Raw genomic sequence first — 26,362 nt, forward strand, 5'->3', positions numbered from 1 at the left:
GCTTTAAGGTGGGACTGACTACGTAAGGGGTTGTGAACCTACTCGTATAACTATTAATAAGGACCTACTTCTCAGGGCCCAACGGCAGCGCGGGGTCCAGTTAACAAGCTCGTGGGCCAGATCTCAGCTTCCCTCCGAGTAACCCTCCTGTAGACCCATAACTCTCCCGGGACCACATCCTCAAGCCGGGACTCCAGGGTTCTGCTTGCACCCCCGCCCGCGATTCCCGATTCCTTGTGCGGGCGCGGCGGCAAAACGTGCTCGCTTCCCTTAACTGGCGCCCGCGCACCCCGGGAGCCAAGAACTCCCCGCAGGAAGCTCGGAGTACCTGGACCCGCCGCAGATAACCCCCGCCCCGTCACCCGCTCGGCTTTCTCTTCCTCCTCCTCCTCTGGCCCTTCGCCTCCCGCCGCCTGCCTCCGCGGCCGCCGCCTGCGGCTTTGTTTTCCTCCCAGGTTTCATTCCCCACACGTGATACTGTGTTATTGCAAAGAGCGCTTCGGAGCGCGAGCGCAGGGCGCGCGCACCTATAAATACGGACACCGGGTCTGGGAAGCCGAAGACCGTAAGGGTGGGGAGGGCCTGGGACTTGGCGATCAGCGAGCAGCCAGCCAGCAAGGAAGCAAGCGACCGAGCGAGCTACACAGCCGCGCGCGTGGGCCCGGGCGGCGGCGTCCCCGGCCGCAGCACCAAGGGGCGAGCATGGCCCGCCCGCGGGGGGGCCGGGCCGCCGCGCACGCCGCCTGCGCCCCGCGCCCTGCCCAGCCCGGGTCACCGGCGCTCGCGCTCGCTGCTTAGCACTCGGGCGCCGCTCGCTTCTCCAGGCATCGCGGAAATACCGCCGCAGACGGACACAATGGCGGCGACTGCCGCCACCACGGCCGCCACCGCCGGCACGGCCGCCTGCAGCAGCAACAGCAGCAGCACCGGCACCGACGCCGCGGGCACCAGCAGATTGCAGCAGCCGCCGCAGCAGCCCCAGCCCGCGACCGCCCCGCCGGCCCAGCCACCGCCGCCCGAGCCCCCCAGGAAGCCGCGCATGGACCCGCGGCGCCGCCAGGCTGCCCTCTCCTTCCTCACCAACATCTCGCTAGACGGACGGCCGCCGCTGCAAGACGAGGAGTGGGGCGGCGGCGAGGAGAGTGGTGCGGCCAAGCCCGGCGCCGGCAGCGCCTGCGGCGCGAGGACTCGGCTCAGCCTGCTCGCCGCCGCCGAGCGGGGCGGCTGCAACGCGCTCGCTGCAGCGGGCACGGCGGCGGCGGTAGCAGCTGGATGGGGCCCCTGCCTCCCGCAGCCTTCGCCGCTGCCGCCGCTGGCCCCCGGCGGCCACGCTCCGGGGTCCGGTCCCGGGGCGGCACGGGGCTTCGTGAGCCCTCTGGGCGCTGGCCGGGCGTCGGGGGAGCAGCTACAGCCGCCCCGGTCTGCGCCTTTCGCCTCCTGTGCTTCGCCGCAGCTGCCCGACGGGCCCCGGGACGGCGGGCAGGAGGAGTTGGAGGAGGACGATGCCTTTTCCAGCGTGCAGGTGCCGACGGCCGCCTTCTTGGCCTCCGGGACCCCCGGGAGTGGGAGCGGCAGTCGAGGTCGCCTCAACTCGTTCACTCAGGGAATCCTGCCCATCGCCTTCTCCAGGCAGACCTCGCAGAACTACTGCTCCCTGGAGCAGCCGGGCCAGGGGGCCAGCACCAGCGCCTTGGAACAGCTGCAGAGGTCCCGGTGAGTATCCAGGATGCGACGCGCGCCTCGCCCCCGCGTCCCTCCCAGCCGGCTCTTGGCCGCGGAACACGGATCGCTCCCACCTTCTCGCGCCCTGCCGGAACCCTGAGCTTCTGGCCCAAATTCCAAACCACGAGGGCCCGTAAAGAGAGAGGGGCCCCAGGGACTTGTGTTCACAGGTGTGTGCATGAGCCCGGCACTCAAAGAGCAGAAGCATCACGCTCACGCTGAGTCCGGAGTTGGGAGTTGCGGGAGTCCATTAAAAAGCCGCACCCAAACCTCCCATTGTAAGGAGATCACCAACTTTCAGAAACCGGGTTCAGACCCAGAGGCGCTCTCTCCCCACGCCAGGCAAGACTTGGCGGGGCGCAAAGGTTCAGCTGGTGGCTGAGTGGCGCGTGTAAGCCTGAACTTCTTGCAGAGTCGCGGTGAATCCCTCCTGAGAAAAGTTCCTGCTTGTGCTCATAGTAGTCCGGTGTCCCGGGAAACCTTGGGGTTTTCCTTTTGCTTTCCTAAGAAACGGAAAATCCTTGCGTTTCCTTGCAATGGGCCTTGGAGGTTGGACACAGAGAGGAAATAGGGCTTGATGATTTTTTTTTCCATTCCAAGATGAATTTGCTAAAGTTAGTTAGAAGCTTGTTATATTTGCCAGCTTATGTCATCTGCTGGTTTTAGGCATCTTAGCAAAAATATGAAATGTTGGACATTTGCTTATTGTGAAGGAAATAGCTGGAGTTTGTCACCATATGTTCAAAGGACAGGTGGGAGTTAGGTCTGTGTCAGCAGTAAGGCCGGAGTTTGGAAAAGAATCTGAGTGGGGAGCAGTGGAGAAATGCAGGCCTGTTTCCTTCCTGGGAGGGAGTATTCTCCCTTGTTAGTGTAATAAGGCCTCCTGTGAAGTCAGTTATAGCTTGGGCTCTACCTTGGGTCAGTTATTTTAACCTCCTGGGGCCTCAGTTTTCCCCTTCCTAAATGGAAACATTTTGCAGGCCTCAAGATGAGAAGGGAGAACCTTTTCTGTTACAGTCTCTCTCCTGTACTGCTCTTGGGAAAGCTCAGGCTTTTGCTGGCCTAAGTTAAGAAGGTGGCCTACTGGAAAACTTAACTTCCTCCCCCAACAGGCAAATGGGGAAAAACAAGCCAGTCTCATCCAGAAACTTGCCTGAGTCTCCTTCTTCCCAAATGGGTGAAATCATGACCCTGTCTGGTGTGTAGCCTCACATTGTGAGTGCACAGGGGCTGCGGGGAGGGGTGTGGAACAGAGAAGCAGCCTTGTGATTGCATGGGTGAATTAGCGATGCTGGGCACAGGTGACAGTCTGGCTCTGGCATTTCTTGTCAGAGCATGCATCTCTCCATTAGCGGGCCAGTGCACAGGAGGGGAATCCCTTCCTTTCTGGGTGAGTGGTGCATACTCAGCAGTTTCTGGGCAGCTTGGTGTTACCGCTTGACATCACACTCTGGCTCATAATGACTCTATAGTTTGAGCGTAAGCCCAGCCAGGCCTGAGGGTCATGACAGGAATTGTAATAAACATACATGTTATTCTAAGCCAGTATGCAAGGCTGGCCTGTGTCTCATGTTAGACAGATGTGTTCCTGTGCTAAAAGCAGCTGGAGATCAGATTACCTCACACTTTGTCTCCAAGAATCTCATTTCAGGGGATATGGAGGACCTTCTGTGTTAGCATTTCTTTTTTGTTTAAGATTTTATTTTTAAGTACTCCGTACACCCAACATGGGGGCTCGGACTTAGAACCCCAAGATTGAGAGTCGCACGCTCCACCAGCTGAGCCAGCCAGGCGCCCCTGTGTTAGTATTTCTGATCCAAAGAATAGCCAGAATTTAATTTCCAGTCCCATAAATATGAACCCCTTGGTTGTTTTATTGATCCCCCTACTCCCCAGCACATGCTTTAAGTAAGATGAGTCAGTCAGTATAAGATGCTTCCTGATAGTCCCATTCATCTTCCTACTTAGGAATTATCCATATCTGGCAACCTGATAGATGCATTTTTTTTTTTTTTATTACAGCTGTCAACAGTAACAGCCTGAAATATCATGTACAGAGAGGAGGTAAATGGGTGAAACAGGGATTTAAGAAAGGCCTTAAAAAGCCTAGCTTGGCTATAGCTGTTGCAGTGGTCATGAACTTCAAATATTCTAGGATGCTTTGTTTCTTACACCATCCTGCTTTTGAGAATTTTGTCAGAAGCATGCTGTTTTTATGACCACTAAAGAGTACTTTTCACCTGCCTAGACAGTGTGATGTAGAGTACAAACTCATTTGAATTGGGCCCAAGGCCAACTTAGAAGAATGCTATTGGCTTTCCCTGCTGTGCCTCCCTTTAAGAAACCATGCTAGCCAGGGTAGTTCTAGATCCTACTTCATGGATGTTCTCTTGGGATATCCTTTTCAAATCAAATTATACTTGCCTCGGATGTGTCTCTTACTATTTAAGGAATTCCATAGAGCCTTGCTACTCAAAAGTTGGGCTCTGGGACCTGCAGATTTACCAGAGCTCTTAGAAATGCAAACTCTCAGGGGGGGCCTGGGTGGGCTCAGTCGGTTGAGCCTCATGATTTCACAGCTCAGGTCATGATCTCACGGTTCCTGAGTTCAAGCTCTGCATTGGGCTCGCTGCTGTCATCGCAGAGCCCCACTTCGTATCTTCTGTCCGTCGCCTGCCACCCCCCCCCCCTTCTGTGCTCTCTCAAAAATCTTTAAAAAAATAGGGGCGCCTGGGTGGCTCAGTCGGTTGAGCGTCCGACTTCAGCTCAGGTCACGATCTCGTGGTCCGTTAGTTCGAGCCCTGTGTCAGGCTCTGGGCTGATGGCTCAGAGCCTGGAGCCTGCTTCCGATTCTGTGTCTCCCTCTCTCTCTGCCCCTCCCCCGTTCATGCTCTGTCTCTCTCTATCTCAAAAATGTTAAAAAAAACAAAAAAACAAAAAAACAAAAAACTTTAAAAAAGAAATGCAAACTCTCAGGTCCCACTCCAGATTACAGGATCCCCGGATGATTCATGTACATGTGAAAGTTTGGAAAGCATTGCCGTAGTTAATCTGAAATCATCTGCCTTTTATAATCAACTTGAGATATATTGGGTTTGTTATGAATATATAAAAATCAGAATTTCTCAGTCTGAAATCGTGAAATGCTTTCATTTTTGTTATTTCCGTCTGGACACTTGTATAACCAATCACAGTAATTGCTTGGACTTCCAAACTTTGAAATACGACTCGGGGAAAATTCCTCAGCCCAGGCCTAGGCACCATTTCTGGTTGCCTAGGTTGAAGCTTCACAGCCACCCCACGTGTAGATTGACAGACCCAGTTTAGTCCAGATACAAGCCCGGATCTTTGACATCCAAGCCTGGCGTCTTTTCCTCTGCCACTCAACTGTATCATTATGCTTTGCATGTGGTAGGCCCAAGAAGAATTTTGGAGCTATTGAGTGCAAATGTTTGGGATACAGCAGGCTAGTCATACTGATGTGATTCTGTACTTTTTAGTCTCCCCTCCCCTGCCATTTGACCTTTGAGCCCCCAGCTTCTGCTCACATCTCCATTAGAGCACCTAGGAAACCCAGTCCTGTAGGCCTGGGCATCTTCCCAGCCTGGTGGGCAGGGCTCCTCCCCTGGGAAGCCAACACACTGGGGGTTGCTCTCTGGCTAGGTGTCAGAGGTGGGAAGCCAAAAAGATGCCTTCTAGCTTGACACCCTGTCGTGCGCTCTGTTTAGGCAGTGCCAGCCGCACAGGGAAAGTGTTAGTAGGTGGAAAGGAGTGTAAATTTATAAGGTGTGTTTTAAGGCTTACTTCCACTTTAAAAATTTCATCTCTGGCAGCAGCTGGCGGCAGTCCTGGGTTACTCCACTTCCTTGAGCTTCTGAATGGCAGACAGCCGCCCAGAAGCAAAGTCAAGCCCAGGTGAACCAGTGTGTGCCATCAGGCCTGATTGAGGACCCTGCAAGTTGACCAGGGAATTAATTTTTTTTTTTCAGTATATGAAATTTATTGTCAAATTGGTTTCCATACAACACCCAGTGCTCATCATCCCAAAAGGTGCCCTCCTCAATACCCATCACCCACCCTCCCCTCCCTCCCACCCCCCATCAACCCTCAGTTTGTTCTCAGTTTTTAACAGTCTCCTATGCTTTGGCTCTCTCCCACTCTAACCTCTTTTTTTTTTTTTTTTTTCCTTCCCCTCCCCCGTGGGTTTCTGTTACGTTTCTCAGGATCCACATAAGAGTGAAACCATATGGTATCTGTCTTTCTCTGTATGGCTTATTTCACTTAGCATCACACTCTCCAGTTCCATCCACGTTGCTACAAAAGGCCATATTTCGTTCTTTCTCATTGCCACGTAGTATTCCATTGTGTATATAAACCACAATTTCTTTATCCATTCATCAGTTGATGGACATTTAGGCTCTTTCCATAATTTGGCTATTGTTGAGAGTGCTGCTATAAACCTTGGGGTACAAGTGCCCCTATGCATCAGTACTCCTGTATCCCTTGGGTAAATTCCTAGCAGTGCTATTGCTGGGTCATAGGGTAGGTCTATTTTTAATTTTCTGAGGAACCTCCACACTGCTTTCCAGAGTGGCTGCACCAATTTGCAGGGAATTAATTTTAAAAAGCATGAGGGTTTTGCTTCTTAGAGCACCTGCGTTAGCATTATGCCTTATGGATGGAGAGTTAGTTCGTACATGGAAAGAGGACGTATGGTGCAAAAGAATTCCCAAGTCTTGGGTTCAAATCATCATGCCACTGCATGACCCTGGGCAAGTTAATCAGCCTTTCTGGTTCTGTTTCCTCTAGAGAGCCTTGGCCTGTGTCTTGGGCTTTGTCAAGTGTGAATTGGGCTTATATAATTGAGGGCTGACTCTGCGTGGGCATGCCCCAAATGCTAATTTATATCCGGGCTTCTCAAATGTAAATGTCTTTAGAATTCCCTAGGACCTTGGAAAAAGCAAGGATTTTGATCCTTCAGTTCTGGGAGGGCCTCAATTCTGCACAGCTGTGTGGGATGCTAATGGGTAGCCTTTTAAGAAGGAAGGCTTGGCTGGGTACTAGGATTGTTCCAATTGTAAGATTGAGGAAGCGAGGTCTCAGAGATGTTAAGTAACAGTGCTCAAGGTCACTCAGCTTGTTGGGGCAGAGCTCACACTGCTTTGGAACTTCTAAGTACTCCTCCCTCTGTATTGCCCCTATTGGGGTGAATGTCCGGGTTCTGTATCTGTGGCCCCTGTCTTCACTGAAAAGAAAGATGTGGGCTAACTAGGTGATCGACCGCCAGAGTAAGAGAAAGGAGATGGACGTTTTCCCCCAGGTTTTGTCGCTTCCTTGCTTTGTGATTTCAGGCAAGTTCCCACTCCATTTTCCTGTTGTAAGCCACCTGACTTGACTGGATTTTAGAAACCTGTGAAGGACTTTGATCTCCTCCAGCAGTAGGCAAACCCAGGTTACTGTTAAGCCATCTTTCTGGCACCATGAATGACAGAGGCCAAAGCTGCAGTCCCAGGCCGGCCAGGCCCTGGTCAGGACGCTTCCCCACGACGCGGCGGAGGCCATGCCCTGCCGCGGACTGAGGTCAGTGGCCCGAGGCGCACCTGCTGCCCTCCCCTTTGCACTCACAAAGCCTGTAATATGGGTGAACGCAGAAGGGGACATAAATCGGAAGCCTGCTCCCCACTGGCGTGTGCCCAGAAAGGGCAGCTAGTTCAAGTGTGACCTTTTGCCCTTTGGAAAGGGGGTGGGGAAGCCTCAGCATGGCTCTGTACCATGTCCCCACACCTGTCCTGGGGAGCCTCGCCTGCATGGACTTTTTCCCATGGGAAGGAGAGCTGTTAAGGGGGGAGAGGGGTGTAGGGCAGGTGGCCTTTAAAGCACACTGGGAGGGAAAGATAGGTGAGGCCAGGTGAGGTGACATGTTGTGGATCAGGAATGCCAATCGGCACTTGGCAAACCTGGATGCTGGGCCAGCCCCTGCCATGCCCAGTGACCCTGGACAAGTCACTTTACACCCTTGGCCTCAGTTTCCTTATGGATTTAAAGGGCTGGGTTAGGTGAGCTGCCGTTCTTCCTGGTCTAGGGCTCTGGGCGCCTCAGTCCTGGGCCTGCTGCCGAGGCTGGGGCGTGTTTAGCTTGGGATGTGTAGATAACCTAACCTTAGCATCGGATGTAGAAGTGGCATTGAGTTGGTTTCACGTGGCTCCGGTTGGCAGAACACGTAGTGAGGAACGACAGAATGAATGGGTTTCCCCTGGTGTAAGGGAGAACTTTACGAAACACCTTCAGCTATGTTCCCTCTGGCAGTGAAGGTGTCATAACTGGAATGGCCATTTTAGGAAGGCATCCAAGCTGGAAACCACTCCCTCATGAGTTGGTCAGTCCCCAACCAACACCACCCCATTGAGGAAGCGAACTGGAGTTACCACCTCTCTTGCTCACGGGCCTACGGGTTTACAAAGCACTTTGTGGACATCGATTCCAGGCCCCTGACACCATGGAGGGGCAGGAATCCACGGTCACAGAGTGGGCAAAGGGTGACCTTAGGTGCTTTGTCATCTGTCAGGTATGTAGTAGAGGGAATACTGCCTTGTGTCATTCATTCAACAAACAGTGAACATGATGACTATCGATTATGAGCTGTTGGTATGCTAGTCAGACAAAAAAGGTGGTCCCTGTCTGTCGGGAGACCTGAATCACAGAAACAGGCCAATTTTTCCAGTGATGAGGGCTTGGTTAGAGGTGCACTTGTTTGAGCCCCTACCAAGGCAGGAGCATTAAATGCCCTCCCCTGTGGGACCTGGCTCAGGGCCCTGACACAGTATTTTTATTTACCAAACATGTCCCAGGCACTACATGAGGATTAAGCAAGTTCATATTTATAACTGCCCTGAGATGACAGCACTACTGGATCACACTCATTCTTTTTTTTTTTTTTTAAGTTTATTTATTTATTTATTTTGAGAGCGGCAGTGTGAGTGGGGGAGGGGCAGAGAAAGAGGGAGAATCTCAAGCAGGCTCCACACTGTCAGCACAGATCCCATACTGGGCCCGAACTCACAAAACCGTGAGATGGTGACCTGAGCCGAAATCAAGAGTTGGATGCTTAACCGACAGAGCCACCCAGGTGCCCCTGCGTCACCCCCGTTCTGAAGCAGAGGTTGAATTACTTGCCCACGGTCCCGGAGCCCCTACACGGGGGCCGGGTTCAAACGCAGGCAGTCTGGTTCCGGAGTCCGTGCCCTCACCCGCTCGCTCCACTCTGTGCTGCGGTTTGAGTCAGGCTTGTAAATGCTTGTTCAGTTGGCTCCAGCTGAACTGGGCAGAAGGTGGCCTAAGTGACCCAAGGGCATTTGCTAACCCTGTGGTTTCCTTATTTAGGTGTCTGCCTTTCTGTCATTCAGGGAGGACCTCTGTGGGTGAGGGCCCAGAGGACGGTCCAAGGTGGACAAGGATTCCTGGGACTCCAGTAATCCAGCCTTGCCCAGTGCCTGCCCTGCTTCCAGAACTCTCTTCAGCCACCTCTAGATCCTTCTCACTTCTCTTGCTGCCTTTTTTTTTTTTTTTCTCTTGCTGCTTTTTATGCATCTCGTGCTTTACGAAGTGCCTTCTGTAGTTTACAGAATAGGAGCGGCACAGGAGCGTGAGCCTGGCACTCCTAGAATTGTTTGTGGCCCTGGCCCTGGCCCTGCCCCTTACCTTGTCATGAGGCTCTCATCCATGAAATGGGAGTAATCCTACCTCCTTTCTGGGTGTGTTTCCTTTGTTTGGACCCTCTGAATCTTCTCCCTCCGTACCCTTTCCCCTAACTCAGGGGTCGGTTGACTGTGGCCCACGGGCTGTTTATAAATAACGTTTTCTGGGAAACAGCCACACCCGTTCATTTCTGTATTGTCTTTGGCTGCCCTTGTGCTCCGTGAACAGAATTGAGTAGTTGTGGCGGAGACCACATGGTCCACAAAGCCTAAACTATTTATTCTGAGTCCTCACAGAAGTGTGCAACCCCCCGCCCCAGCCGCACTCTGTACCGCCGAGGTGTGCACTGGCCCCCTGTCCCTCCCTGCCTGCCCTCACTGTCTCTGCCTTTGGAGCCTCCTGGCTTCTGTTTGGACCTACTCCTTCTCCCCCTGGCTGATAGAGGGAACTTTCAGTTCTTGTCAGTTTTGAATTCTGTATATTTCACGTGTGGCCACCTCTCACAACCACCGCCCCCCCCCCCCCGCCCTGAATGCCACCCCCACCGCCCCACCCCACACTACCCTCCATTTCCATGCTGTGCTGGCTTTCCATGGGGCCCGCAGGGTCAGGTACTCACACGCTTCTCCATGGGAACGGTCCCGGCTCTACTCCCATCGGATGCCCCTTTCCTTTCTGACCCGTCACCCTGCAGAGCCCTCACGTTTGGCACTGAGCACACTCTCCTGGAAGCATAGACTTTCTCCCTTCCCTGTGGGTTTCTGCATACCTGCCAGGCCCCTCCTTCGTTGCCGGCCCCTTAGGGGCTTGCTGGTGATGACCTAGGGCTGGCTCTCAGCAAAATGGAGCAGCTGCCTCTATAGAGCGACCACAGAACCAAACAAAACCCACATTCCGAGCCTGTTAGTAGGGAAATTTGGCAAAACCTCTTAAAACGTTGCCCTCAAAGTCCCCCTGATAATCCTGGTAACCCCCTCCAACCTTTTAGGTCTTGTATTTTCATGCACTGGTCACAGTCTCCCTACCACCTCCTCCTTCCTCAATCTTACAATAAGGAACCTCCCCACTTGAGTGTTTCTGTCCCCGTCGTGGGGGTGAGACAGGTGATCTAAGTTGTAGCCCCATCCCACCCACTGCATCCATGTCTGCCTCTCCCCTTCCCCGGGGAGGGGAGGAACACTTACGGAGTTCTGAGTGCCTCTCAATGACCTGTGTGCTTTACATGCATTGTTTTGTTTCATTTATTCATCAATCCTGAGGAACAGGGATTCTATCCATTTTAGAGCTATGGCGGCTGAGGTTTGGAGGGGTTAAGGAAACTTGCCTAAGGCCTAACTGGGATCTAGAGCTGGGATTTGAACTCCGGTTTCTCTGGATTCTAAGCTGGTTTCTGCTAGACCTGGTGTGTGATAGTTGGCTCCTACGGACGTGGCAGAAACAACCAACTGGGGAATCTGAGGTGGTTGATAGTCTGAAATCAGTCCTAATAGGAGTATTTACACTGTGGGAATCAGTCAGCTTTATGATTCAGGGAATCAGGGATTCTTTTTTTTCCCTTTCTTCCAGAGAGCTGGTTTATCCGCACATGTACCAAGGCCACACTACATATCTTCTGGTTCCATTCTCCCTTTGGGAGTGCTGTACAAAATGTCACCATCAGGGGAAAGAGTGTTGAAAACCAGAGGTTTTTATAAGAATCAGTTACTTGACATAATTTTGTGAATTTCCCAAGGGTCACCACCACTTACTTTTCATCTCAAAAAAAAAAAAAGTTTCAGCCTACGTGCAATTTAAAAAGCAAGCTTTTCACAGACAACCATGGGGCTCAAACACACTGTTTAATATTATGTGTGGGAATCACAAAAGTATTAGCTATTATTCTCTTTTACAAACTATGTGATATTATATTTTTATTTTTGTTTGATTATATGTTCTTGGAGGCTTTTAAAAGCCAGTCGGAGTTTCCTTGTGTTTTTTCCCCCTTTTTTGTTTGTGTTAGCATTTTGGATAATTGCACGCTAGTTTATATTTAACAGGGTTATCATTAACGTAGTTTGGAGTTTATTGCTGCACGCTTAGTTACAAAGACAAAAGCTTGTAAAGCGGAACATGCAAGTGCTAGAAGTTCAGGACTTGGAATATCGTGATAAAATGTGTATGCATGAAAGAAAGGGCCAGTCTTGTGCTTGATTTAAAGGCCAGGGTGTACTTATGCCTAAGTTCAATTCCATGGTAGATAACAAACCGTTCAAGAAGAAAATACTAAAATCCTGAGAATACCAAAGATTTATATATGCATAGCACATTGATTTTTTTTTTTTAATTTTAAAGCATTTTACTCATTAACCCAATGATTTATGAGAACAAAATGTCTACTTTGTCTTAGGAAGAGAAGAATGTCAGTAGCTGGAGGACAAGTAAAGTCTATAGTTCTGCTTAAGGACAAACATTGGCGTGTTAGGGGACAAATGGTTGATCTGCTGTTGAAAGGTAGTTCTCAGTAAGTATTACGTTTAATGAGTTGAATCAAGTTTGCTTTTGGAGGGGGAATAGTGAAGAAGGAAGATAAGATTACAGATGTCCAAAGTAATGTGTGGGTACTTGAGGGACTCGATTTCTCCATCACAAGACAAAACATCTGATGATGGAAGCTCTACATGCTTGTTTGGGGCTTTACAGTGTGCAGAATATTTTCATATAATTTCATGAAGTCATTTCAAAAAGGCAGTGTGGTAGCCATTTTATAGATTAGCAAATCAAGACCATGAAGAACATGAACTGTGTATATGGCAGAGCAGGAATTTTGTATTCAGTGTGTTAAAGTACGAAAAAATTCTGTGCCACGGTTTTGGCTAGTCAGCGCCTCTCAGCAGGCGTGGATGCTGATTTTTCACGTGATAACCTCTGGGGCGGGCCAAAGAAGCCTGGTTGTGGAAAATTTCCCCAGTAACAACATCTTGCTCCAAATAAGTTTGTTGCCTGTTCCTGCTTCTCACCGCTCACTGCTTGGCTTACTTCTCAGCAAATTGGGTGAACAGATTCAAGACTGGAAAGACCAGCTTTGGAGTTAGACAGCTCTCTCATTTAATCCTTCTGAACCTCAGTGTCCTCCTCTGTAGAAGGGGGATAAGAATTCCTGCCTTTTTGGGGTATTGCAAGCACTGAAATGAGAAGGTACCGTGAACCACCTTGCAGAGTTTTGACCCTTGGTGGTTTGATCAGTAAAATAGTAGCTGTTAATTCCACTCACAATTGCCTAGTGCCTTATGTGGTCTGTCGAGAAGCAGTTGAGAAACCTGACAAGGTCTGCTAAGATCATCCGGAGTGGAGGTGTTTGCTTTGGTGGAGCTTATGCTGTGGTACACTGAACAGATAATTTGCTGCAGTTTTAACTTCGTAAATAGTAGTAAAGTAAAATCAGAGCAGTGAAGGAAAATGATACCCCTTCCATTAGGCACTGCATTTTGCCTCTATTTACACTGGAGTCTTGACAATTTCCATTGCCAAAATAAAGGTCTCAGGGACAGAGAATCAAGGAGGGCTGAATTCACATGTTCAGCATTGTCCTCCTGGAACAGCAAAGTGGTGAGGTTAAGGGCAACAGCTGGTCTGGCCCACACGCAAGCATGTGGAAGATGCTGCCCTAGGGCATACGTGGAGGACTGCTACCTCCACAGACAATTCTAGAAGGTGTACCTTTGCTCTCTTCCCTTGAAGATGCTATAGCCCTCACGATCTCTCATTTTTAGAGAGTTCATTTACTTTTTTACACATGCAGAATTTTAGGAAGAGTATTGGGGTTCATGGAGGCTTAGAAATTTCTCCCTGTGGGGAGGGAATCTCAGTGATGAAGCTGGTTTAGGGGTCCCAGAGGAAGATGGGGGTCTGAATGCAGAAGCAGTGCCAGGGCCTCTGACCATCACAGACATGGGACCCTAGCTTGTCATCATAGTGACATGGATTCAGGGCATGGCCCCGGTCTCAGCTTTACCTATAATCTCTGAAGTCCCTTGGGTCACCCACCTGTGCAGCTCTTGAGGTGTGGAGTGGGTTGAATAGTGTCCCCTAACATTCATGTCCTCTTGGAGCCTCAGAAGGTGACCTTATTTGGAAATAGAATCTTTGCAGCTGTAATGAGTTAAGATAAGGCCCTCCTGGAGTAGGGTAGGTCCTAAAGCCAGTGACTGGTGTCCTCAAAAGGCCAAGTGAACGCATGAGAGACAGAGAGACCCAGGGAAGATGGAGACAGAGATAGAAGCCAGAGAATTGCCAGCAAGCATCGGAAGCGGGGGAAAAAGCAAGGAAGGGCTATTCCTTAGAGCTTCCAGGGGAACCCAACCTGGGAACACCAGATTTTGGACATCTAGTCTCCAGAACTGTGAGAGATTAAATTTCTGTGTATTGAAGGTGCCTAGTTTGTGCTAATTTGTTATGGCAGCCCTAGGAAATGGGCATGGTGGGGTCTCAGAGTTAGACTTGGATTTGGCTCTCTGTCCGTATGGACCAGCCTTCTCTCCCTGGCTGTGGGAAAGGACCCAAGTCCCAAAGCACAGCCTGAAGGCATGTCTGTGGGTGGCTGGGGCTCTGTGGGATTTATTTGGCGGTTGGGGGGAAACCTTAACTCTGTGGTGAGCAGTTGTGTTTTTGTTCAGTTCTTTGGCTGTAAACCATTTGTTCTCAAATGTGGTCTCTGGACCAGGAGCCCGAGCATCACCTAGGAACTTAGAAATACAGTTTCCCAGGCCACACCTCAGCCGTCCTGAATCAGAAATTCTGGAGGTGGGGCCCAGCAGTCTGTCTCTGAAGGCCGCTGAAGTGCGTCTGGGAACAGCACTATAGACAAAGTTCTGTGTGTCTCGCGCTCTGTTGTACCTCCTGGAAGATGTAAACAGTGTCTGGTGTTAGGTGAAGCATTTTTATTTTGCTTCACCGCATTTATCCTGGTGCAAATCAGTGGAAGCTCTCTCCTGATGCGGGGCTCTGCCGAAAGTCCAGATAATTCGGGTTTGAGGCTCCACACAACTGCCATAGGCTCATCCCTCCTTTTCTGTACCTTCCCTTCCATCCATCTGGTGAACTTCTAGACGCGGCTCTGAGGGGTCCCTTTCACACTAACTTTCCCTGCCTCTTCTCTCTGGTGATAGTATCTCTTCTCTTTTTTATGTGTCCTAAAGCATTTCCTATTTACCTCTGTTTGAAGGTCTTAGCTGTTTGTCCAAGTATTCCAACAGGTTTGTTGAAAGCATTCTGCCCTGTGCCAAGGCCTGGGGATACTGTGGGGCACCAGCGAGCTGGGGGTCCCTGCCATCAGAGATAGGTCTTAGTCTCTAGTGTGGGAGGTGGGCAAAAAAGGAGCAACCATAAAAAACTACATAAAGCAAATTCTGAAGAATGCTGTGGAGGGAATCAATGAGGTCTGTAAGCATCTCTTAAACATAGTGGCCAAGAATTTTCTAAGATGAGAAAGCAGTTAGCCACTTAGGGTGGGACATGGGTTTCAGGCACTGGGGTCAATGTGTCCTAGGGCCCTGAGATGGAAATATGGTATGTTTAAGGAAGAAAAAGAAGGCCAGGGTAGTTGGACCTTGGTGAATGGGGGCCCAGAGGGAGCTGAGGCCCCACAACTGGGCAGGGCCACAGCCAGCAAAGCCTCATAGAACATGGTGGGGCATTCCCACTGTCTTACAACTGCAGTTAGAAGCGGTTGGAGAGTTACAAAGGGGAGCCGTGCTCCCTGGCTTACGCTTTAAGGCCCACTGATGGCTGTGTGGCAAACAGCTCGAAGGAGGACAGGCATGCATGTGGGCAGAAATCTGTGAGCCTCCTGCTTCCAGGTGAGTATCCTGCCAAGAGACATGGTGGCCTGGCCTAGGGTGGAGATGGTGAGGGGGTGACGGACTGCAAATCGAACAGAATTGACAGAAATTGTAGGTGACTTGGTGGTCCCCATCGTCATGGGGCTTACATCCAGTTGGAGACAGACTTGGATAATCACCCAGCAAGTGTAAGATGGCTGCTTTGGTGTGTTTTGCAGTGGGGAGGTCCTCGGGTCTGTTGGAGGTGGGTATAAGTGCCATGGTGGGTCCCACCCAGGTGTGGTGGGGAAGGCTGGCTTCCAGGGGTTTCCACTGAACTAAGGTCTGAAGGGTGAGCAGGTGTCGGGCGGGTAGTTAGTGGGGCCGGGAGGACTGGGGCAGTCCACAGGACCAGCCTCAGAGCCCTGGAGGAAGCAGACAAAGGGCCGTGACTAGAGCACAGAGAATGAGGAGAGCAGGTCAAGTCAGGGCTGCACCGAGGATGTTGATTGTCATCATAAGATTGGTTGGGAAGCCATCAGAGGATTTCCATCCGGGTGGAATCAGAATGAGACCTCTGTTTGGAAATGATTGTTCCGTTGCAGCATGGAAGAGGACGAGATGCGGGGAGCCGTAGGTGGGAGGGAGGAAACCAGGGTCCACCACCGTGGTCCAGGAAGGAAATGGCTTGGATGAGCCTGGTGGTGATGGGAGTGGGGGGAAGTGGGTGGGTCCACAGGGATTTAGGGCTCGCAATGTGGCGGAATGGTCTTGGAGATGGATTGGCCGTGGAGGGTGGGAGAGACCAGAGACCGGGGCATCCAGGACACCCCCAGGTTTCTAGTGTGTGGACCGACAGGATGGTAGTGCTAGCCCTGGTATAGGGAGGGGGGCACGGGCATGATCCAATGCCAAGGGGTTAAAGAAACACTAGCTTGAAGACAAATTACAGACCTGAAAACCCGCTTCTCACTGTCTCCATCGCCCACCCCACCCCACCCCACCCCACCCCACCCCACCCCACCCCACCCCACCCCACCAAGCTTATGCTTTTACCCTCCAAATAGCTTGAAGTGCATACATTTTCCTTTTTCTCTCAAAGGGGAGAATGATATTTCTGCGTAGACAGACACGATCTCAAGTTAATGCTCATTTCCAAGTTTTTTGGCCTAAAAATTCTAATAATTACCTTTTAAGGTGAATGTTGAGCATCTCGATTTGCAGAAAACCCCATAAATCAGTTTTTATTCATTTAATTTCAGTTAAAGACCTACAATTTCTTTTTTAAAGAAAACAAAACCTCCTTGAGATCGTAAGATTTTTCAAACAGTTCCTAATTCCGCTTGCACATAGTTGCAGTTAATTACCAGGTGCTGAAGTCTGGGTGATCTGGAATGTGGAGGGTAAAGATACGATCTCCACGAGAAAAAGATGTGCTTGCGAATCTGCACAATGGTCGGCTGCAGGAACTAGACAAGGACGCAGTGTCGGGGTGATTTCATACTTGCTCGGTGATTCTCAGTACGGCCGGGATGCCAGCCACAGTCGCATCTTTTTCTGGTTTTATCGGTGATTTCTCATAATCGCGGCATGCTTACTGAACACTGGCATTCTGAGCGATGGAGCCATACGGAAACCGCTTCACATCCCAGATCTGCCACTTCCCGGGTGTGACCTTAAGCAGATTCCGTGATCCCTGTGGAACCCAGCTCTCCTCTCTAAAGAGGAGGAAATAGCACTTAATAATCAGATACCTCATGCCATGGCTGCCGAGATGAAACCAGATGATTTCTGTAGAGCACTTCGCACAGTGCCTGGCACATAGTTCTCAGTAAAAATCTGACGTGATTATCGCAGCCCATGTACCCTGCTGGTTCTCTGCAGATTTTGTAGGGACTGATGTCACCCTGTAAGTGAGGGAACTGAACTCTAGGGAGTTTACTTTTCCCGCCAAGTCACGTAGAGCTGGGCAGAGCAGGGATCCCGTCTAACCCGTAAGACCATACTTCTGCCACTGTGCTTTATTGCCTTTGACACGTGCATCGTTTTATCCAAACAAGTTTTGTGACCTTCCCGAGCAAAAGGGGTTTTGTCTGAGGATCCAGGTGGTGTTTTTTGGCGCTTGTACTATTCCAACACTTGTCACTGTCTAAGAATATACGCTGGTGTTTGGTGTTGTTTACCTGTTCAACCCATGTTTGAGTATGGATGTGTCCATGGGGAGCAGCTATGTGTAAAGAGAGGGACTAAATCGGGTTTTTTTATTCGGCCCTGTTTGCTGCAAATGCAATGCTGCAGTTGAGGCCAGGCTGATTGGAAGAGATGGGAAGGATATATTTCAATCCAGTCGCCCAGGCTGGATCCACCCTCTCTGCAAGCTGTATTTCTCAGAGCTGGAAAGAATTTAGCCTGTGGAGCTTATTAAGAGGTGTGACATTCGTTATGTGTGACTCTAGTTCTTTTGGAGCCAGGAAAATAAAAGTCAAGGCTGGAATATAAGGAAATGGATAAGATACATGCAGGCTGGTGAAATCTGGGCTAAAAATATATATATTTACACGGGAGTTTAGCTTTGATTTTATATTGTCACAAATTGTTACCAGATGCCTGCATTTCAGACTACCGAGCTGATCCGAGAGTGTGAGTTGGAAAACAAATCACTTTGCCATTTGGAATGCTGATTGATATTTTAGAAGTTTCTTTTTTGTTTTCAAAGGGAAAATAATGCATATTCCAGGCCTAGCAAACAGAACTTTTATAAATGGCAATTAACAGAAGATCCCCAAGGGAGGAGGTCTCCTGTTTCTTTTTATAACCCTGGCAAAAGCAGTTGAGGTGACATTTTATTAACATTGGCATCTCCCACTTGCACTGGGAGCTGGCTCAGCCCCGTGTAACCATGCCCAGAGCTAGTAGTTTCGTTTCCATTTTCCTTCAAGCTCAGGTCAGAAGAGAAGCACAAGAACACTTCTGTCTGGGATAGCCGGCTTCGTGTGGTCTCCCTGTGGCAGGACCCCGGCTCATGGGATGGCTTGTCCATTTCCCCCTATGGTTTCAAAAACGTGGCCTTTGGTCTTGAGTCTTCCTTCGGTTTGGACTCAACAGTGTTCCCTTCCCCTACAGGCCGTTTTTCTTGCTGGCATTTGAATGACTCATAAAATGAGTTTTGAGTGGCCTGACGCCTCTGCTGTGTTCCCCGAATGCTTTCTAAAAGGTGCTGCTGTGTGAGAGTATGTGCTGATTTTCCCGTTGGAGTTGTTGCAAAGTCGCCTGGATGGCTGGGAGAGCGGAGTCTGAATTCTGGCTCTGTACCTTGGATGCTGTCAGACTTTGGTGAGAATCAGTCTGGAAAACAGGAATATCAGATCTGAGCGGTTGGAGAACTGCAGGAGTAGAGTAGAGTGAGGTCACTCCATAGCCCCGGATGGGCCTTGGTATTTCTTACAGGGGCCAAGCTGCAGATTTTCAGATGGATGAGAAGGGACCTTCAAGAGGCCCAGAGAAGTGAGGCTGCCATGCCCTCCTGAGCTCCCTGTATGTTGGAACAAAAGGATGAGAGCCCTTGCCCTTGCTCACTGGGGCTAATGTTGGTCAAAGTCTTCTCAGCTGTGGCCAGAGACCTGGAGGGTGCCAAGACTGAGTGATGCAAATACTTTTACATTTCCTCTTTAGCCCATCCCAGTTTTGTCCTCCTCTGTTAGCTGCATCTACTCTGAGGGAATGGATTTTTATTATAACATTTTTGGCTTATATGGTTGACCCTTGAACAACATGGGTTAAGGGTGCTGACCCCCCCGTAGTCAAATCTGCGTATAACTTCTGACTCCCCCAAATCCTAACTACTAATAGCTTGCCATTGACCAGAAGCCTTCCTCATAAGCAGTCAAGAAACACAAAGTTGGTATGTTATATGTAATATATACCAAATTCTTGGGGCACTTGGGTGGCTTAGTCAGTTAAGTGTTGATTTTGGCTCAGGTCATGATCTCCCTGCCGTGAGATCGAGCCCTGTGTCCAGCTCTGCTCTGACTGTGTGGAGCCTGCTTGGAATTCTCTCTGCCTCTCCTCCATGCACATGCACATGAGTGCTCTTTCTCTCTCTTAAAACAAATAAACATTAAAAAAAATCTGCATAGAACTTTTGACTCCCCCAAATCTTGACTAATAGCCTGCTGTTGACTGGAAGCCTTCCTAATAACATAAACAGTATGTTATATGTATTATATACCAAATTCTTAAAGTAAGGAAGAGGAAAGAAAATGTTACTAAGGAAATCATAAGAGAAAAGCGAGTTTAGAGCATAGTACTGTTAAAAAAAAAAAAAAAAAATCCTTGTATAAATAGACCCCCAAAATTCAAACCCACATTTTTCTGGGGTTACATGTATAGTTATTCTTGTTCCGGCAGTCCTGTTCTGAATTAGCTGAACAGTCTGAAAGTTCTGAAAGTTCAGAAAGTTCTGTTCTGAAAGTCTGAATTAGCTGCACACACTGAGCACTGAGAGCTCCTAAAAGAGGGACGGAGTTGGGATCCTGTGAGCCTCTGGTCACATTTTCATCAACCAGTCAATACATAACCTTGTTTTATGTGTGGTCCTGTGTGAAGATACCTTTTTTAATAGCTATTAAGTCCTTCACATTGAACTTCCAGCCAGCAGTGACTCATGCCCGAACAAAGCTTCTCTCAGACACGTGTTTCTCCATTGGGCAGATTGCAGCCGTCTTGCACAGAACAGCAAATAGCACTTCAGGTTTTTTTTGCCTGGGGGCCATTTTAAACAGCAAAGTCACCAACAAAAATGTGAAAAATGTGACACTGAAAGTCCATCAAAAAAGGACACTTGTTTACAATATGGGAGCTGAGACAGGAGGGCAGAGCCTCGTCTTGTCACCTCAGCTTGCAACAATTTCCTCTGCTCTGCCTATGCACCTGTCCACGAATGACTGTGAAAGCATTGTAAGTATCGATTTGGGACTTACAGATAAATTTGAGCAAGTAGGTGAATTCACAGGTATAGAATCGGCAAATAATGAGAATCAACTGGACTTTATTCAGGTATTAAGTGCTTGCCGTGTGCTGGGGGCTGTCTTGGAAGGAGTGTGTTTTCTGTTTTACAAAGGCCTGCCTCCATGCCTTCTCGTATTTATTCCTGATACCACCCTTGACAGGGGAAGGGCTGGCTTTATTGTCTTCCCTTTATTGATGAGGAAACCAAGAACTGGAGAGCTGACTTGTCCCCGGGTCCCAGTATTTTAATCGAATCTGCGTTTCTGGTTCTGAACACTGTTTTCTTCCCACCATGCTGTGCAGAGAGGTGTAGGTGCAACATAGGACAAGTGCTTTAAACAATAGAATTTGAAGGCTGACATCATATTTTAATACTGTCCAGAAAGTTATCTTCTTAACAGTTTCTCAGTGATCTCATTAGATAAAGGTGGCATAGCATTGTGACTAAGAGCATAAATTTAGGCGCCAGACTTACCTTGAATCCTGACTTTGCTACTCACTACCTGTATGACTTTGGGTAATTGATGAGTAAAGTAAAACCTTTGTGACTCTTGATTTCATGGTTTGTAAAATAAAAATAGTAATGACACCCAATGTGTGGGGTTCATGTGAGAATTGTGTGAATTAATTCATATTTAGTGCTTTGATCTGTGCCTGGCACATTGTAACCCTCTGTGTTAGCCGTGATTATCATTTAGCAGGATGGGTACTCAGGAGATTCGTGTTGAGTCCATCAATGATGACTCTAAAAATTAGGCAAATGGTAACGTTTGGTTGTAATTTCACAGCCCAGAGCTAAGAGGAGATTTTGCGATTTTCCAGTCCTTTTGATCCGTTTGGATGACATGGTTCAGACCTGGAAAGTCTGTTTTAGGGATTTATTTATCCAGTTTGACTGTCAGTAGTCAGCAGATTAAACAGACTTTTGTCAAGTCTGTGTCATTTTTGGTGAGTGGACAGCTAATCAGATGAGCAAATATGAGTGGGCACCTGCTGGGTTTAATAGTCCCTGCCAGTGAACATTCGAGTGATAGAAGGTAAGAATATGAGATGTCACAAGGCAGAGCATGATTAACACCTATAAAGAGCACCTTTTCATGTCACCCCGAGATCTCCATCTTTACAGCTACTAAGTATTTAAAATTGCCAGAGTTTTCCTTTCCTTCCTTCTGCTAGTCAGCATCTGGTAGCCATGTCAGTAAAAAGCAGTTGTGTGCCCCACAGGGATGGGGACACCATATCGTGTGGAAGGTCCTCAAACAGAAGCTATCCCTGGACCCATCAGACCTGTATCTTTCTAAGCAGACCTGCGGCAGCCAGCCCATTTCCTTGGTAATACCTTTGGTGTCACGAGCAGAAGACAATTGCAAAGAACGTAAAGATATTTCCAGATCTGTACAATTCTGGTACGGTAGTTATTTGGAAAATCGATTCTTTTTCTTTTCTCTCAAAGCCCTGATTTGGGGCAGTCAGGTTAATCTTCTGCATTTCTCTGTCCCCGCCCCCATGAACCCAGGTCTCACAAAACTCTTTAGAGGAGATGCTTCAGTCTGGAGCGAGGACATAGGGCAGTAGACTAGGAGAGCAACACAGGAGATTCCTATTTGCTCCCTGGAAATAGGGTTTGGAACTTGCCAGCCCTGGAGGATGGTGGTGGAGGCTTTCTGTTATTTGCTTACAGAAAAACGCAGACCTGAAGTCATGATTGTCCTATTATCAAATAGTAAATTTTGCTTTGCCTAACCTGCTTGGATTCATGGTCAAAGCCCATAATAAAGTATAAAGTTGTCTTATTTGAAAACTCCTAGCAAGAGAACAGGGCACCTTTCCTATAAGCAAGTGTTTTGTGACACATCTGAAGTAGACCTTTTACACTAGAATAGTTTTTTCTAGTATACGCTTTTTATCAGTGAACAAGTAATTCTTTCTTCAGAGGCTGCGTTTGCTCAGCCCGAGGCAACGGTGTGAGATAACACTGCTAAATAGATTCCAGTCAGATGATCCTGGCTGTGTGAGTTTATAAAAGACCTCTGTTTAAGCTCAAAAATAAATAATTAAAACACATGCACAGACTAAAGGTTGTTGGTCCTAGTGAGATTAAAATTAGTCTGCTATATTATAGAGGTTCTTTATATTTTTCTCAAAAGAATTCATGGTGGTTTTTTTTTTTTTTTTTCATTTCATCGAAAGGTCTAGGTAGAAAAAAATGATAAAGGTTTTTGAGTTTTGTTTTTTTAAACTCGCTGTCAAGTTAAAACATCCTCACATCGTGCCTGGACTCTTGCTAGTCTCTGGAGAATTATAAGGTAATTCTTATCTATGGCTCCTTTGAAATTGCCTGCGTAAGATAAAATTCTTCCAAGCAAGGACTTTTCGAAAAGATGTGTTGATTTTCAAGTAGGTGTTTTGGTGATGGATTACTAAAGTCTTGAATTGAGAAATGGGAAAAGTCACAGGCAAAGTCCTCTTCCAGTTTTCTTTTGTAAGCCCTGCGCCCAGGTTTGGGGCTAGGCACACGGTGTGCAGAGTGGATGCCACATGGCCGTGCGCTGTCCTTGCCTTGGCGCGTCTGTCCAGCCGGCCCTTCTTGAAGGGACCTCAGCCCATCTGCTGTTCGAAGTCAGTAGAAGGCCCAATGTCAGGGTGGGAGGTGGTGGTCCCGGGCATTTCTCCAAATGGTTCCCAGACATGCTTTGCAGGGGCCATATGTTCCTGTCTGGTCTTTATCCTGAGACTCCCTTGTCCGTGAAGGTCCCCTTCTTTTAAGATTTAATTTTTTTTTTTAAATTTTTTTTAACGTTTATTCATTTTTGAGACAGAGAGAGACAGAGCATGAATGGGGGAGGGTCAGAGAGAGAGGGAGACACAGAATCTGAAACAGGCTCCAGGCTCTGAGCCATCAGCACAGAGCCCGACGCGGGGCTGGAACTCACGGACCATGAGATCATGACCTGAGCCGAAGTCGGACGCTCAACCGACTGAGCCACCCAGGCGCCCCAAGATTTAATTTTTTTAATGTTTTTTAATGTTTATTTTTGAGAGCTAGACAGAGCATGAGTGGGGGAGGGGCAGAGAGAAACGGAGACACAGAATCTGAAGCTGACTCCAGGCTCTGAGCTGTCAGCACAGAGCCCGACATGGGGCTTGAACTCATGAACTATGAGATCATGACCTGAGCCAAAGTTGGACACTCAATCAACTGAGCCACCCAAGTGCCCCTAAGATTTTATTTTAAAGTAATCTCTACACCCAGCATGGGCCTTGAGCTGAGAGCCCCTACATCAAGAATTGCATGCGTCACCAGTTGAGCCAGCCAGGTGCTCAGGTGAAGGGCCCTTCTAAACACGAGCCAGCCTGTGGACTGGGATAAAAATCTTGCTTTGAAAAATGAAAACAAACAAACAAAACCCAGAAACCAACACTCGCTTTATCTGTTATGTTTTGCCTTCATACTTTCTCATAAAACGGTTTGCTGATACTTTTTGGGAATCTGTGTTGTCAGAAAAGTTGTATCTAAATTACAGTTGTGTTAAAAACGAATGACAGAATCTAAGTAAAATCAGCGGTAGCCCCATTACTGCTAACACTGGTGTTACTCCTGGGGTGGGGTTCCATCGTTCTTCCACCCTCTGTCCCCTGTTTCTCGGACCCGTGACCACCGGGACTAGACCAGTCACAGGATGTGGGCACGAACTGTGCTTTCAGAGTTCGAAGATGTGCGTGTGCCTGCATATTGTATTTTGTAAGTGGCATCATGCTTTATGTGTTTTGGATTGCTTTTTTCTTTTTCACTAAGGCAAAAAAAGAACCACATTTGTAAAGTAGCAACATGATTTTTTTTTTATTAAAAAATTTTTAATGTTTATTTTTGTGTGTGAGAGAGAGAGAGGGAGCAAGAGCGTGAATGGGAGGAGTGTGAGAGGGAGAGAGAGGGAGACACAGAATCCGAAGCAGGCTCCAGGCTCCCCAACACGGGGCTCCAACTCACAAACTGAGATTATGACCTGAGCTGAAGTCGGATGCTCAACCAACTGAGCTACCCAGATGCCCCCATATCATCTAGACTCTTTAAAAAAAAAAAAAAAAAAATTGTGATAGGGGCACCTGGGTGGCTTAGTCAGTAAAGCATCTGACTTTGGTGTAGGTCATGATCTCATGGTTCATGGGTTTGAGCCCCGCAGGGGGTTCCACACCCTGCTTGGGATTCTCTCTCTCTTTCTGCTCCTACCCCACTCATGCTTTCTCTCTCTCAAAAATAAGTAAATAAATAAAATTGTGATAAATCCTTTGGAAGCAAGTTTTTATAATCTAGATAATCACCTCTAATGATTTCTGGGTGTGTTATGTTCTTTTTAAGCAAGAGCAAGATATTGTTAGTTTAGATAACCAGCTACTTAATGTCCTAGTACCCTTAATGTCCTGATGTCCTTCCAGAAACTTAGGCAGCATAGGGGGGCATGTACCTGATGTTGGTTTCCATTAGGCTCATTTTTTCAGGAAATGTCTATTGATGATAAACACCATTTGCTGGGCCTGGGCAGAGAGGGTTGAACAAAATGTCATTGGTTCTCACCCTCAGGGAACTTAGAGTTCTGGACGGGATGTAGACAATCAGAGAAGTAAACAAGTACACATATGGGTATAAGTTCTGCTAAGTGTCCTGGAAGAAGAGAATGTGGGCTGTGGAAGAGATTAGTGGAGGAGGCATAACGGCTTCCACGGGGTGGAGTCAAGGAAGGCTACCTGAAAGAGGTGTCTTCAGCAGCCGGAAGAGAAGCCACCGGTACGTGAGGAGTGTGTGGAAAAGACATACGGACAGTAGAGGAAACGATGACATGTTCCAAGGCCATGTGGCTAGGAAGATCCTATTTGGGGAAAGAAATGAAAGACGGCCAGTGTGGCTGAGAATTATGGGGTCAGCGGGGGAGATACGGACACTTTTCGTGCTGTGTGGGCTTCTTTAAAGGGTTTGTAGTTTCTTCTTCGTGCAGTGGGAGACATTCAGTGGGTTTGAAGCCCAGGGCAACAAGGTCCAGTTAGTTCACACCGGCTACCCAGGAGATGAACCGTGACCAGGCTGGGAAACCAGGGTTCAAGGTTTGTTTCAGAAGTAGTCCGGGCAGTACTTGTTGGCACTGAACATGGATGTGTTGGGGAGTCAAAGATGAGTCCTGGGTTTGTGACTTGGCTTCCTGGTACCACTAGCTGAGGTAGGGCAGCCCAAGGGGGGATTGGCTTAATGGGAGAGGAGGAGGTTGAATTCGGCACATGAAGTTTGAGCTGCCCTTGAGAATGCCTCGTGGAGGTTTAAGAAAGGCAGTTGGGCACATGGGGGCCTGGAGCTCCAAAACGAGCGGGTTGGTGAAACAGATTTAGGCATCGTCAGCCTGTAGATCATGTTCAAGGCCAAGGGAGAGGGTGGACTCACCCAGGGAAGAGGTACAGAGAGATGATAGAGTGATTGTTTAGTTCATCCAAGATCCCAGGGCTGAGCAGTTAGGGAGCTGGCGTTTGAACCCAGACAAGTTCTAGAGTCAGGGCTCTCCTCTGGTGTGCCATGCCACCACTGGGGCTCTGCAGCCACCCAGGTGGTCTGTCATTGCTCTTCTTTGAAGGGGGCAACATCATAAGGAAGTTGAATCGTTTCAGAAACTTTCTGTAGTCTAGAACACTGCTTACCCTAGAAGTATCTCACGGCTCTTTCATCTCTGATTACTTGGATTCGGAAATGAATATGAATCTGGATATGAATGGTTAATTTCACCTTGCAAGTTAGGGTGAGGCTGTCTCCCTTTAGCCCATGACTGTGTGTGTTGTTCTCGGCCAGTGCCCCCACCTCCCAGTTGATGCGGGCTAATGTTGTCATGGCGATGGTCTGCCCCAAGTGTGTGCGGCCTGACCTCCCAGGGCCCCCAAATCAGCCAGCAGCGTAGGCAGTGCGTGGGCCACTTGTGGGCTGTGTTTTCCAGTGTATTTTTTAAAGCATCTATACCTGAGTGGCCGATTGCAGACGTGGGAATGAGATTTTTTTTTTCCTGCATGAGGTTTAACCACAGGCCAGCCTCTGCTGAAAGACGGGTGTGATGTCGGGAAAAGATGGGTTTCTGTGCATCAGAAATTGCTCCCTGCATCCATCAACCAAA

General features: G+C 48.6%; 1 protein-coding gene across 5 annotated transcripts in view; it reads left to right on the forward strand.

The window, feature by feature from the left end:
- The window catches only part of CABLES1 (Cdk5 and Abl enzyme substrate 1), a 129,300-nt gene that overhangs the window by 13,619 nt on the left and 89,319 nt on the right, over positions 1-26,362 (forward strand). Inside the window, exon 1 of one of the 5 annotated variants that reach the window (XM_042962117.1) lies at positions 821-1,713. The exons of 2 other annotated variants lie outside the window; for them this stretch is intronic. In XM_042962117.1, coding sequence (XP_042818051.1) covers positions 857-1,713 — 857 coding nt within the window. In that variant the 5' untranslated portion in view covers positions 821-856. Of the gene's footprint in view, positions 1-820; positions 1,714-11,878; positions 11,918-26,362 lie in introns of those variants that run through there. 2 more of the 5 variants (XM_042962118.1, XM_042962121.1) reach the window with 2 other exon arrangements.

This window comes from Panthera tigris, chromosome D3 (genome assembly GCF_018350195.1).
Source record: "Panthera tigris isolate Pti1 chromosome D3, P.tigris_Pti1_mat1.1, whole genome shotgun sequence".
Taxonomy (NCBI): Eukaryota; Metazoa; Chordata; class Mammalia; order Carnivora; family Felidae; genus Panthera; species Panthera tigris.